Here is a 13,913-nt window from a genome sequence, read left to right on the forward strand (position 1 = left end):
GGATCTGGGAACTTGGAGGATGTGGCGCCACAGAGGCCGGTTTTCTAGGTCTGAGTGACTCAGAGACACAGGCCAGGGTGGAATGAGGGTCCTCTCCAGCCCCAGGGACTGGCCTGAGCAACATCGTGTGCACCCCAGGCAGGTTAGTACTCACATGTTGTACCCTGGACCCCCTCGGCCACACTCCCAGGAGAGGATGCCAGCCTCAGAGAACTGGCACTCCTAGCATCCACCATGGGGGTCAGGCTGGGCCAGACAGGTGGCACTGCCCCCAGTACCCTGTCTGAGTCCCCGTTTCCCACTAGTGTGAAGATAGACCCGAGCTACATCCCAGCAGCCAGCAGCTGGGTGCTGGAGCAAACCCATTGGCCCATGCATGCCGACACACAGACCTCACCAGGCTCTTACCACTGCCCAGGGCCACACAGCTCCCACCCTCCTTACTCACCGTCCAATGTCCGAGCAGACCTTGGAGTCGGCAGCTACAGCCGCGTGGGCAAAGGCGTGAGGACCGCAGAGGGTGTGGTGGCGGGAGAGGACCACGGCGGGCACGATGATGGCCAGGGCCAGCCCAAGCCCCAGCAGCACCAGGCTGACTGTGGCCCCATGGCCCCGAGCCATGGCTCCACAGCCTGGGGGAAGGGAGGCAAATGGGTTGACAGGCCACGGGACAGACTAATGGAGAGATGGACCAGAAGAGGCACACGTGAACTCACAGATTATTAGACGGATGGACAAATAGATGGTGGGCAGAGACAGACAAGCAGATGGCTCAACAGAAAGCCAGACAGCTGGACAGATGGGATAGTACAAGAAGGCTGGACAGATAGACAACTGAACAAAGACAGGCTTCCAGTGGATGGACAGACAGGTTTATAGATGAGCAGCGGACAGCCAGGCAGACAGATGGGACAGGTCAATGGACAGACAGTGGTGGCGGTGGCAGGGCTGCTGCCCCCTCCCAGCACTCGCTCGAGCTGGCCACGAGAGGAATCACTGGCCACACACCCAAACTTCCAGTTTTCAAAGCCTTGCTGGCCCTGGCAGGGGGGTGGGGGGCGGAGGGGGGCAGCAGCTGGGCGTCTGTGGGGAGTTTTCCTCCCAGAAAGGAGCAGCGCTCACGCCATTAACTCTCTCACTGCTGAGCAAGCAGCCAGCCTGGCTGTCCGGAGCCAGCCTTGTGGTGCCAACGCTGCTGCTGCCCATGGTGCCCAGGCTGACCCCAAATGCTGAGGGCTTCTCACAGTCATTTCCAGTTCCCATAGAAGATGGGAAGCAGGGCTTAGGGCTCGAACGGGGATCCCCTGGACCAGACCAAGAGAGGGCAGGCGCCTGTCTTGTCAGACAATGCCTCTGGGCAGAGCAAGAGGGTGACAGGGGTCTGGGGTACAGAGGTGGGGCTGCAGGGGCCAGGAAGCAGCAGAAGGGGGCCCAAGGCCATGCCACTCAGGACCCAGTTCAAGTCCCAGCTCAGCCACAGCCTGGCCTGGGGGCTGGGAGTCCCCAGCTTCCCAGTCTGCACAATGAGCAGGCAGACAAAAGAACACCAGACAGCTGGGACCGTGATACACCTGGGTGGGGTAGAGACAGTGCGTGCACTCCACCCTGGGCACCAGTGACCCCCAGACCATCTGTACTGGAGCTTGCTGTCCTGGGCCCCCACCCCTGCCTGCATCTCTGTCCTCCCAGACACTCTATCCATCCATGCTTCAGGATATTCCTGCCCATGCAGTGCCTTCTCCCCTGGGGACACCAGCCCGGCCCTGCCTTCCCCAGCCTCACTCAGCGTGCCCACCTGGGAGGCAGCCGGGGAGTCAGGACCACTAGGTGCCCCTTTGACTGTGCCGGGCACCCACCCACATCCCTCCATGGCCTCCCCACTTCCTCCCCACTTGAGCCCTCAGCACTCAGACGTGGGGCTGTGACCTGGTGAAGCAGAGAACCCGAGGCCCAGTGGACATGCTTCCAGGTCCAGAGCCCTGGCCAGCCTGGGCCCTACAGGCTGTGATGGGTGGGTCTTCCTGGAGTCTGGTCCCAAGGTGCCTGGGGCAGGGGATACAGGCTCCTCTCTTGTCCCCACTCGACCCTCTCATCTCAGTGACATCATTCAATCAGGAGCCAAAGTGCCTCTCTGGCCGTGGCCAGCACACCCACCCACCCTAGAGCCCCAAGTCCAGGGATGCGGGGGACAGGGCCTGGAGGCCAGGGCCAGAGGCTGCCTGAGCAATGACCCAGGTAGAGGAATAGGCATCACACTCGGGCTGAAACCCACGTGAGATTGTTCACCACAGATTAGGAAATAAGCACAAGTAAGCCCAGACTTACCTTGCTTATTGGGTAATCCACCCCTGCTGGGAGGGACTGGAGAAGCAGTCCACTGGGTCTCCTTCCAAACTGGCCCTTTCTGGCCGAGTCCCCAGCCAGCCCCCTGACCCCTGGGGACCTGGGCTCTGCTCCCAGCCCGCTGATCCCTGGGAACCAGGTCTCCTTCTGGAGCTGACTCCAGCTTGGGTGCACTCGGGTTTGTGCTGGGAAAGCCCCAGGCTGGGCTCCAGCCAGCATGTTTTGCTCCAGTCTCTTGCCCAATCCCCTGAGAAGCTTCTTCCCCCGCCCCCCTAGACCTCAGCTTCACCTCCCCTCCCCACATTCTCGCAGCATGAGCTGGGCACCATGCCTCCCTTGCTGGCCAACAGGGCTGAGAAGGCTGGACCCAGTTCCTAAAACCTGCCCAGGTAAACAACCCCCCACCTTTCCTAGCCAGAGTGGGGCGCCTTCTCATGGCCCACACGAAGAAGTGGTACTACCAGGCCCAGGACTTAGGGTGAGCCTCACTCTGCCTGCTGCTCCAGCAACCACGACCCCACCTCTCACCCCTCCCTAGCAGACCGCTCCATTCACACACAAGGATGCTGAGGCTAGGCCACGAGGCTGCCCAGAGCCTGGCACTGCAGCCCCATTTATTGCACTGCTCGGCCATTCCCGGGGAAAGCAGGCCCCCAAAGTCCCGCTCCTGGCCCTAGCAGGCATCTCGTCCCTGGGTCAGCCTGGTCGCCCTGCACACTCAGTAGCCAGCAGGCTCCCCGCCTTTCCGTGAGTCTGAGGCAGCCGCCCAGCCACTGGCCGTGCGGACAACTGCCTGCACCACAGCGATGAAGGTGGATGTGACCTCAGTGTAGTGGTGCCGGCTCTCCAGGGCTGCAGTCACTGCCTGGTGAGGGGAGAGGGGGTCTCAGCGGGGCCCACAGCATCCTAGCCACGCCTTCTGGGCCACTTCTGGCTGCGTGGCCAAGACAGCGAGTTGGGGCAGCTGTATCTGTGGATCCCGTTGGAGCAGGAGAGCTGGCCCTCACTGCCCAAAGGCTCACAATGCCAGCCTGGGTGACTCCATTTCCCGCCCACCACCCACCTGGTCCATGTGTCTCTCCAGTGTTGTAGTATTGGGTAGGAGCTGATTGTGCAGCCGGGGCTCTTCCACTGCCTGCTTCACATCGTAGCCAAACCACAGGCTGTGGATGATAGCCTGGGGAGTGGGGGAAAGGGGTCAGCGTGGCCGGGGTGGAAGTGGGAGGGGGTGGGGGGTGGCACTTACCAGCGCGGTGGCTGTGGTGATCTGCGTGCCACCAGAGGCACCCACTACCATGCGGACCTGGCCATCACGGCCCACGATGATCGACGGGCACATGGAGGACAGGGGCTGCTTCCCTGCGGCCAGCAGGAGGGGTGAGGACAGGGTTAGCCGGGCTGCCTGGGATGCAGCCCCACCCAGCCCAAGCCCCTTTCCCATACCTGGCTGGATGAAGTTGGCAGGTGAGGGGGGCACCCCATACTGGTTGGTGATGCTAGGTGAGCTGAAGTCATCCATCTCGTCATTGAACAGGATCCCACTGGCCATAGAGCGGACCTTGGAGCCGAAGCTGCAGAGTAGCAGCGTTAGATTGCTGCTCACCGCCGCCCCCACCACGGGCCACGCCACGCAGGCCCTCACCAACCCGTCGCCCCCTGCCCCCACCCCCACCGCACTGGGGTCCCACGTTCCTGCCAGTTGCGTCCACGCTGGCCCCGCCCACACCCACCTCTGGGATGGTAGGAAGACAGCAGCCAGCCTCTGCCCCCTCCGCTTCTCCCCACTTCTCCCACCCACCCTCCTCCCAGGCAGCTGGCAGCCCCTACTAGAGGTTGATGGTGCTGGTGGCGGACACGGCGCTGCCATCCTCAGAGACCACAGACAGGTGCGCTGTGCCCCCGTCATCAGGCGTATAGAACTCAGGCTCGTAGTAAGAGATGGGGTGCGTGGTGTCGTCTGAGATCCGTGCTCGAAGCTGGGCAGCGAAGAACTCGGAGCTCATGTTGTGGACCACCTGCTGAGACCCCAGAGCTGGCCTGAGGAGGTGGGAGGGGGTGGGGACGGGGCACAGGGTTGTGCGAGCAAGTCTCACAAAGTCCTCGACCATGGCTCTGACCACAACCCTCCAACACCCTAAAGCCCCCGTGGCTCTCAGGGGTGGGCCGGGTGCCTCACACGGCCATATGACTGGCCCTTCTCCAGCCTCTATCTCTGCTGCACTCCGGCAGCTCTGATCAGCTGTCCATCTGTCCCTTAAGACCCAGCCTCTCACCGCATTCATTTATTCTTTTATGCAGACATGTATGGTGCTTGTGCTGGTTGGGAACTAGGGGCTCAGGGGGGTCACCAGGGAACAGATACACACGTCCCTGCCTCCGTGGGAGGCAGGAAGCACAACAGCAGGCAAGGGTGCAAGTGGGATAGGAAGTGGTTAGGGAAGCCTTCTCGGAGGAGGTGACATCAGAAAAGAGCACCAAATGAGGCCTGAAGAGTAAATGCCAAGTCCCTGAGGCAGATGGTGCTAGGCCTGTGAATGACAGGCAAAGGAGGAATGTGGTTAGGGGGAGGAGGCTGAGGATGCCAGTGGGGCCAATCCCATGGGGCCTTGTAGACCCATAAGGACTTCGGCTTTTGCCCTGAAGGACAGGAATTGGAGCGGAACACTAAGCACCCTGGGGGTGTTTTCACAGGCTTCCTCTGGCTGCTGTGTGGGGATAAGGGTAGAGCCCAACTGGGGTGGAGCCAGGCAAGATAGGAGGGTGGCTCAGCCAGGAACCAAGAAAGACCCAAAGCCTGTGGCCTAAAGTTGCTTTTACCAGGGAGGTGGACACTGAAGAGATGCAAGGCTGGGAACAAGCGGGAGCTTGATGTTGGACTTGTGTACCACCCATTGGACACTGCCAAGCCTGTCGCAGGTGGGTGGGTGGACCTACATGTGTGGAGCTTACGGGTGAGGTCAGAGCTGGGAGATTAATGAGCAGACATGAGTACGTTGTTGTTGTTAGCTGCCTTTGGGTGGGTCCCCATGCACAACAGGATCCATAGGGTTTTCACTGACTGATTTTCAGAAGCAGATCACCAGGCCTTTCTTCCTCATCTGCCTTAGTCTGAAAGCACCGCTGAAACTTGTTCAGCATCATAGCAACATGCAAACCCCCATTGAGAGATGGGTGGTGATGGCTGCATATGAGGTGCATTGGCCAGGAATCGAACCTAGGTCTCCCGAATGGGAGACAAGAATTCTACCACTGACCCACGTGGTATACAGAAGGCTATTTAAAGCTGTGAGCCTGGATGAGGTCTCCCAAGCAGCAAGAGCAGAGAAGAGAGGAGGCCCAGGGCCCAGAGCCACAGCCTACCTTGGGTAACCATGTAACCAGGTAAGAGTTAGCAGATGAGGGAGGAAACCTCAAAGCAGCTGGGGCCAAATCTAACCTGTCTTTGTACGGCGCTTGGGCAAAGAATGCTTTTTACATTTTTAAAGGGCTGATTAAAAAAAAAAAAAAATACTGTTATGGTCCCCAAGGCCTGAGGAAGCGCCCCAAGGAAGGAGTCCTGGAGGCCTGCAAAGGAGATGTCCACAAAGGTTTGAGCAACACCCCCAGAGTTCCCGATTATCCCAGGATGTGGACATTCTGCAAGGGAATGGCTCTGGTATGTAAAGCATCTTCAGAACAGCCAAGGGGTCTAGTCTCGGTTACAAGACTAGAGAGACACAGTGGGCAACTGCAAAGCGTGAGCCTTTTTGATCCTGGATCAAAGGAGGCCGGGGGGAACTCGAGGGCCTGCGCAGGAAGGGACATGATGAGGGTGAGGATATGTGAAGTATGTTGGTTCCTGGGGGTGACAGATCCCCAGGTGTACCCACTGGCATACCCATCCTCTCATTACCTGCTTAGGGAAGCCACCCTGGGGGCTCCAGCACCCTGTGCTTTTCTCACCTCACTCTGACCACAGAAAAGAGCCTTTGGGGCAGAGGGCCAGCATGTGCAAAGGTCCCAAGGTAGAAGGGTGGCCAGAGCAGAGGGCGCGCTAAGAACCGGTTGTGGAGCCTGTCTCCCCAGCCCTCCTCATGCTGTGAGCTCTGTGGGGACAGCAGCCAGTACTCTAGGGCCCCAGGTCACTTTCCTATCCCTGGCACAGAGCAGGCCCACAACAAGAGTCTGGGAAGCAAGTATATCAGTAAAGCCAGCCTGAGGCTTGGGTGCCTAACCTCAGTCACATTGACAAACTTGGGGTCCCCAAGCAGGGTCCTCTTGGCATAGGCAAACCGGAAGGCTTCCACGATGCGGTGGTACGTCTGGCCCTTCTTCTCAGGGGTCTCCACGCTCGCTTGGGAGAAGTTGTACCCTGGTTGAACAGAACCAGGCCCGTGTTGGCAGGGGGACACCTTCTGTTCTCTCCTGGTGCCCGGGCACCTCATGCCTCCCTGAGTGCTTTTGCCAACCTCGAGAAGGGAAAGGCTGAAAATTAAATAACCATCTGTGGCCACCTGGGGACTACTGTGAGGGTGGACTAGGGTAAAGCTGGCGAAGGGCCAGTCTAAGCATGGGCCTCAGGCTCCCAGGCACAGAAGGTGCCCCCAGCCCTGGAGCCCTGATTTTGCAGGGCTACTACCCCCTGGACACTGCTCCCACCTCCCACCCATCATGGCCCTGGTCACTCTGCACTGCCCCCTGCAGGCACTTGTGGGCACTCAGTCATGTGTATTGGACAGATTGGACAGATGCGGGCAGGCCCTTGGAGCAGGCTCACCCTGGAGGATGTTGAGGATGAGGGCCAGCACGGGCCCGCTGAGTGGGGCACTAGGCATGTAAAGCACAGAGTCTCCAAGGCTGATGTTCAGTGGGTGCTCGATCAGCTCAGCACGGTAGTTGTTCAGGTCCTCAGCCGTCACAATCCCCCCTGCAACAGGACAGCAGCTCAGATGGACACAGGGGCAGGGCTGTGCCATCTGGGGGCAGGGGAGGCTGCACCATGGGGGTGGGGATGGGGCTGTACTATGAGAGGGATAGGGCTATGCCACAGGTGGGACAGGGCTATGCCACGGAAGGGACAAGGCTGCATCATGGTGGGGGGCGGAGGCAGGGCTGCACCATGGTGAGGGGGGCAGGGCTGCACCATGCATGGGCAGGGCTGCATCATGGGGAGGACAGGGCTGCATCATGGTGGGGGCAGGACTGCATCATAGGGAAGTAGGCCTGCAACATGGCAGGGGGCATGGGGTCATCAAGCTAAGACCCTGCCCACTCTCGAGGGCCCTAGCTCCCTCTGCTTCCCACCTTCTCAGCAACCTACCCAAGTCCTCCCTGCTCTCCCTAGTGGGGCCCAACTCTCCACGGCCAGGACCAGGCCAGCCACCCTTGGCCGCTTGCCTCACAGGCCTCCTGGTCTTTCCTTTCTAAATGGAAAATATCTGCTCCCATCTCCCACTGTCCTGCCTCTTCTCCAGGGGTGGATGGCCAAAGACTCTTAAAGAATCTTTGGAGGGACTGGCTCTAGACAGATAGGGAATTTACACTGCGTCAGTGGCAAAGTTAACATGCTAATCATCCTCCACCAGGAAATGCTGACAAAACAGCACCTGAGAAAGGCTTTCAGAGCCCAAGCCCATCAGAGCCCCCCTCACCCGGGACACTGTCCCTCGGCCGCCTCTCGCACTGTGGTGGAAAATTGTATGCGTCCACTAGGCTAGGCTTTGACTCTCAGTGGTGTGGCCAGATGCTGGACTGGTAGCTGTTCCATAATGTCACCTCATGTCACCTTCCATGATGTGATCTGATGTGATCAACCAATTAGTTGAAAGGGGAGTTTCCCTGGGGGTGTGGTCTGCCTCCAGAGTATAAATGGATGATCTGTCTCATGGTCCAGAATGAGCACACTCTCTCTCTCCCCTCCTCTTCCTACCCTCTCTCTCTCTCTCTTTTCTCTCTCCATATATACATGCATTTCACTGGTTTTGCCTCTAGAGAACCCAGACTGAGACACTCACCAAGCCCACCCTCATTTGTGGGGAGTGAAGCCCGCTCTCTCCAGGCCTCAGCCTGAACTGTTCCGTTTGCCAGGAATGCCATTCCTCTCTCTACTTGGCAAAGTCCACCGTCTGCAGTTCAGGCATTACCTCCTCTGGGAAGCCTCTTAGATCCTCAGTCTGTGCCTTAGGGCTTCCTCACCAAGGAAGGCTCCTGCTCCTCCTGTATTTATCCTCTGGGGGCTTTCTCTGGAATGGCACATCCTCTCCGCTTTGACTTAAGCAGGAGCTGCAGTACCCCATGGCCCTGACCCTCCCCAAGAGCCCTGCCCATCCCAGCTCAGCCTCTTGCTATGGAGCCCCTTGCCCTAGGCCCTCAGCCCAGGGTTCCTGTGTGGAGCCCCTTGCCCTAGCCCAAGTTGCCCACTCACCGGCTGCCTGGATGTCCTGGACAATCTGGGCTGTGAGGCTCCCGTTGTAGAAGGCCTGGGCACCCTCAAGGGCCAGCGTCTCGTACGTGCTGGCCAGCCTTAGCATGACCACTCGCTCCCCCTCCTGCAACACCTTCCCGTTCCGGCAGAACACCTCGCTGGGCAGAGGGTGCTAAGGTGAGGTAGGCTGTGGGGAGGACCCTCACGGTCCAGCCCACCCACACCAGGAAAACAAGGCCACAGAATGGTCACATCCCTTCTGCAGGTGGGTAGCCTTTCAACTGGGGACATCCTCCCGGGTACCCCTCCTAGATAGTCCATCCCATGCCTCCAAGGGTCCCAACCAGGCCGACCATGGGGTTTGCTGGGGCCCCAAGCCCCAGGCTCAGGATGTGTCCTTATACGTGGTAGGAATAACTTGTACCTCTCTGTCCTGTGTATTCATCAGCTCACCACCTGCAGGGCCCCTGGGGCCACACCTGTCCCCACCTGTGTCCCAGGGACCTGGCTACACACAGACATACCACAGGAAAGGATGCCGTTCAATGGTGCCCCGGCTTCTCTCCAGGGCTGCAGCCAGGCCCTTCCCCACAGGGAAGCCCTCACGGGCGAGCTGGATGCTGGGCTGGAAGAGGCGGGCCCAGGGCAGACGGCCGTGCCGCCGGTGTGCCAGCTCATAGCCTCGGATTTCCCCTGGAACCGCTATCGACAGCCCCCCTGTGGAGAGACAGGCCTGGTGGGCAGCCACAGCTAAGAGGTGTCTCGGTGGGCAGCATCCCATTCACCTTCCCCTGACCCATTCACATGGGGCCAGTGGAACTCAGGAAGGAAATGGATTCTAGATCATATGTGGGCTTGGCAGGCAGAGTGTGGATCAATTAGGCATGTTGGGCACGGGCATGGAGGGAGGCGTGGTAATGCGGATGCTGAGTTTCGCTGTCCCAGGACCAGATTCTGTCTCCACAGGGCATCTGTGTCTGAATCCTGTGGCAGGCCCACGGTTGTTCAGTGAGGCTATGGCATAGCCGCTCATTCCATAAGACTGATGGGTTCCACCAGGACATTCCAAAGCCAGAGCGGGTCTGGCCCTGACTCCAGCTCAAGCCCAGGCCACCCGCCAAGGCTGAGCCAGTCCCATTGCTCTTTTCCACCCTCCTGAACAAATCTCTGCCCTGTTCCTTCTCTGGGCTTCAGTTTCCCCATCTGACCATAAGAGGTCTTGCCCTCTGACCTTTGAGGAGCCCATGGTTCCACTGGAAGCAGACCCAGCTCCTCACATGAGCGCTCCCCTCTACCCAGAAAGGGGCAGCGGTGGCCTTCACCCTATGCACTGGCCTGCTTCCACCCTGAGATGACAGGGGCATTTCAGCTCCTCCGAGGGGTCATTGTAGACACCTCTCGCCCACATCACGCCCAACCTGTTGGCAAATCTGCAGACTGAATAATCATTAATTTGTGTATTTGCTCACTTTTGGGGATAGCCCTCAAGAGTATGGGGCAGGGCCTCCCTTTTATAACCTGCCCTAAACAGAGAAAAATACAAAGCCAAATCCATTGCCATCGAGTCGATTCTGGGGTTGCCACAGGCTTTTCTTGGCTGTAATCTTTACAGAAGCAGATAGCCAGCATCCGTGATGCTGCTGGGTAGGTTTGAACTGCCAACCTTTAGGTTAATAGCTGATTGCAAACCGTTTGTGCCACCCAGGGGACTCCCTAAGCAGAAACTCGCTGCTGTCCAGTCGATTCCAATTCATAGTGGCCCTATAGGACAGAGTAAAACTGCTCCATAGTGTTTCCAAGGAGCGGCTGGTGGATTTCAACTGCCGATCTTACGGTTAGCAGCCGAGCTCTTAACTGCTATAATTCCCTAGGCAGCAGAGGGGAGGCCAATGGCCACCAGAGGGCGCCGCTCAAAAGAGACTGAACAGATTGAGGCTTAAAATGGAGCGGAAGGCGTGAAGGCGCCAGCCATTGCTGGTCTGATCTCCCAGCTGCAGGCTCTGCCCTGTAGGCCAGCCCTGGTTGGTCCCTGTGAGTGAGCTCAGCATCAGCGCCTTCCCACCACCCTCTTCCTTCTCCTGGATTATTGCAGTGACCTCGGCAGGCATGAATCAGAGCCTACCCTCCTCCACTCAGACATGCCAGGACCTCCACCTCACTCACACAGAAGGCGGGGTCTTTGTGACCTGGGCTGCACCCTCTGACCCCACCCTGTCCCTGTGCACTCGATGCAGCCTCCTAGCTCCCAGCAGGTTCCTACCTTCCCCCATGCCCGCACCACTGCCTCTGGGCCTTTGCTCAGACTTCCATTCCCTAATCTCATCTGCTTCCCTCCCTAGCACTTTTCACCGTCTGGTAGTCCTCTCTCCTCCACCCGGAATGACAGCTTGACCAGGACATGGATTTTATCTACTGTGTTTTGTACCCTGGCTTAGGGAACAGCCCCGGCACTATAAGAGATGCTCGATAAGCTTCAGTTAAATAAATGAATTCCAAGATCCCATAGGCTGCTAAGTTTATCAGATTGCAGCATTTTTACACTCTAAATGATTTCATCTCTACACTCTGCAAGTTTCTCAACTGGTAAAATATAAAGATTCTGTTGGGGAGGCTTCACCCGCAGGGACTACCTAGGGTCAGCCTACAGGGCAGAGCCTGCAGCCTGGGGATTGAACCCACTATGGCTGGTGTCCCCACTCCTTCCTTTCCATCTTATCATCCCTCAATTTAGCCAGTACCCCTTGGTGGCCACTGGCCTCCCCTCGGCTGCCTGGGGAGTTCGGGTTCCTCCTCTCTGATTAGGGAGCCCCTAGATGGTATAAACAGTTACCATTCTTGCTGCTAACCTGCTAACCCAAAGACTGGAGGTTCGAGACCACCCAGAGGCACCTCAGAAGAAAGTCCTGGCAAGCTACTTCCAAAAAATCAGCCTTTGAAAACCCTATAGAGCACAGTTCTACTCTGACACACATGGGGTCACCATGAGTCAGAGTAGACTCAAAGGTAATTGGTGGTTTTTTCTTTCTCTGCTTAGGCCCAGGTTAGAAAAGGGAGCCCCAGACTGAAGGCCTAGAGAGCTATTCCGCAACTGAGCAAATGAACGAATGGCTGGATGGATGGCCTGAGATGCCTGTTCAAAACGCAGGCTCTGGGGTTTAGATGGCCTCGGTTCAATCCTGGTTTCACCACCTCCCAGTCAACTTACACAATTTACACGTGCCCACCTGTAAAATGGGAATCCTCACTGCGCCTTCTTTAAGGGTACAGGGAGGATTCAAGGGGCTCATCGGTGAAAAGTCCTGAGCAGAGCGCCAGTCCAGTGAGGCCCTGATAAGTGGGAGCTGTTGTAATATAACTACTCTTTTCTTGTATAGGGTGAGTCTGAGCAGAGTAACAGAAGTCCTTGTCCCTTTACCCCTTGTGACGATGGCCTTGGCTGTTATTATGGGAGGGTGTTCTGGGGCCAGGAAGGGGTGGGTGGCAGCAGCTACCAGAGTTGCCCCTCTGGCACCCGGCAGGAGGGGGTCACATGGGTGAGGCACTGTGCCCAGCCCAGCCCAGCGTCTGCGCCCTTACCTTCCTGAGACTGCTCTGAGCTGTTGAACATGCTGGCAAAGGCCAGCGCAGGGGCCACCTCTCGGGCGTTAATGATCTCAGCTTTTCCTGGAAGGAGAGGTAGGTGGTAGGCAGGCCAGACCAACACACAGACCTTCATCCCACGCTGAGCCCTGGGGCAATTGCTGTGCTTCCTGAAGCCGAAGTCCAGCCCCAGATAGACCACCCTTATGTGCCATTTGCCCCCCACCCCCCACCAGCACTCACTCATTGTGTTGTTGTAGATGGTGAGGAACAGGCCACCCCCGATGCCCATGCTGTGGGCGTTCATGAGCCCCACGCACAGCAGGGCTGCGATGGCAGCATCCACCGCTGAGCCGCCATCCTGCAAGGCGTCCCTGCATATAGGGGGTGGTAAGGACCTGCAGGGCCCACCTCCCACACATACCCAGTTGCCCACCTGCGCAGAGGACCTAAGAGGAGCCCATAAGAGTTCCTTTTTTTTTTTTTAAGTACATGTAACTCTGAAACAGGAGTCCCTGGGTAGCACACACAGTTAAGCGCTCGACTACTAGCCAAAAGGTTGACAGTTCAAACCCACCAAGAGGCACCTCAGAAGACAGGCCTGGCGATACGCTTCTGAAAGTTCACGGCCTTGAAAACCCCGTGGAGGAGTTCTACTCTGACACACAGAGTTGCCATGAGTTGGAATTGACTCCCTGGCAACTAACAACAACAACTCTAAAACTGATGGGCTTATAAACCAAAACAAACCAAATCTGACTCATGGTGACTCCATATATTACAGAGTATAACTGCTCCATAGCGTTTTCTAGGCTGTAATTAAAATCACCAACTTTTAGGTTCGCAATCTAGTGCAAAGCATTTGTGCCACCTAGGGACCTTATATCCAAAAAACCAAACCCATTGCCGTCGAGTTGATTCCAACTCATAGCGACCCTATAGGACAGAGTAGAACTGCCGCATAGCATTTGAAGTGCTGTCCTTTTGGTTAGCAGTTGCCGCTCTTAACCACTGCGCCACCAGGGACCTTATAGTTTCCTCCTTTTCAAGCTAAGATGCTTTTTGTCATTGGATAAAAATTGCAAATTGTAGTTTTTTTAATTAAAATAATATTTTTTCTGTTTGAAGTCTTTAGTTAAGTGAAAACTGATTTTTGTCCCTGGGTGGTACAAGCGGTTAATGTGCTCAGCTGCTAACAAAAAGGTTGGAGGTCCAAGTACATCCAGAGGTGCCTTGTAAAAAAGGCCTAGTGATCTACTCCCAAAATATCAGCCATTGAAAACCCTATGGAGCACAGTTCTATCTGACACACATAGGGGCACTATGAGTTGGAATTGACTTTTATGGCAACTGGTGATGGTAGTGGTGATAGGTTTTGTATATAATGTGAGATAGGAATCAATCTAAAATAAAATAAAACAGCAGAGTTCATCCAAGAAGACAGATACCCTTAGAGCTGAGAAAGGGGCTCAGCCAGGTGTGGCTCTCAGGGTCAGTGTCTCCTTTTCCACTAACCAGAGGCTGCTGAGAGTGTCCACGGGTGGGACAGGCAACTCCACGCACATCAGACACCTCATTGCAGTCAGTG

The 13,913-nt window shown here is 57.0% G+C and overlaps 2 protein-coding genes across 4 annotated transcripts in view; both read right to left on the reverse strand.

The window, feature by feature from the left end:
- GGT5 (gamma-glutamyltransferase 5) overlaps positions 1-621 on the reverse strand; it is a 31,363-nt gene extending 30,742 nt beyond the window's left edge. For both annotated transcript variants that reach the window (XM_004386166.1, XM_004386165.1), the window contains exon 1: positions 449-621. In XM_004386166.1, the coding sequence (XP_004386223.1) occupies positions 449-621 (173 nt within the window). The remainder of the gene's footprint in view (positions 1-448) is intronic.
- A 2,022-nt stretch (positions 622-2,643) lies between these two features.
- The window catches only part of LOC101350669 (glutathione hydrolase 1 proenzyme), a 21,530-nt gene continuing 10,260 nt past the window's right edge, over positions 2,644-13,913 (reverse strand). Inside the window, exons 3-13 of one of the 2 annotated variants that reach the window (XM_023740525.1) lie at positions 12,569-12,699; positions 12,323-12,409; positions 9,271-9,463; positions 8,747-8,904; positions 7,100-7,249; positions 6,558-6,694; positions 4,171-4,361; positions 3,787-3,914; positions 3,590-3,702; positions 3,407-3,520; positions 2,644-3,208 (exon numbers count right to left, since the gene is read on the reverse strand). In XM_023740525.1, the coding sequence (XP_023596293.1) occupies positions 3,062-3,208; positions 3,407-3,520; positions 3,590-3,702; positions 3,787-3,914; positions 4,171-4,361; positions 6,558-6,694; positions 7,100-7,249; positions 8,747-8,904; positions 9,271-9,463; positions 12,323-12,409; positions 12,569-12,699 (1,549 nt within the window). In that variant the 3' untranslated portion in view covers positions 2,644-3,061. The remainder of the gene's footprint in view (positions 3,209-3,406; positions 3,521-3,589; positions 3,703-3,786; positions 3,915-4,170; positions 4,362-6,557; positions 6,695-7,099; positions 7,250-8,746; positions 8,905-9,270; positions 9,464-12,322; positions 12,410-12,568; positions 12,700-13,913) is intronic. The other variant, XM_004386167.2, reaches the window with a different exon arrangement.

Source organism: Trichechus manatus, unplaced genomic scaffold, assembly GCF_000243295.1.
Source record: "Trichechus manatus latirostris isolate Lorelei unplaced genomic scaffold, TriManLat1.0 scaffold00157, whole genome shotgun sequence".
Lineage (NCBI taxonomy): Eukaryota > Metazoa > Chordata > Mammalia > Sirenia > Trichechidae > Trichechus > Trichechus manatus.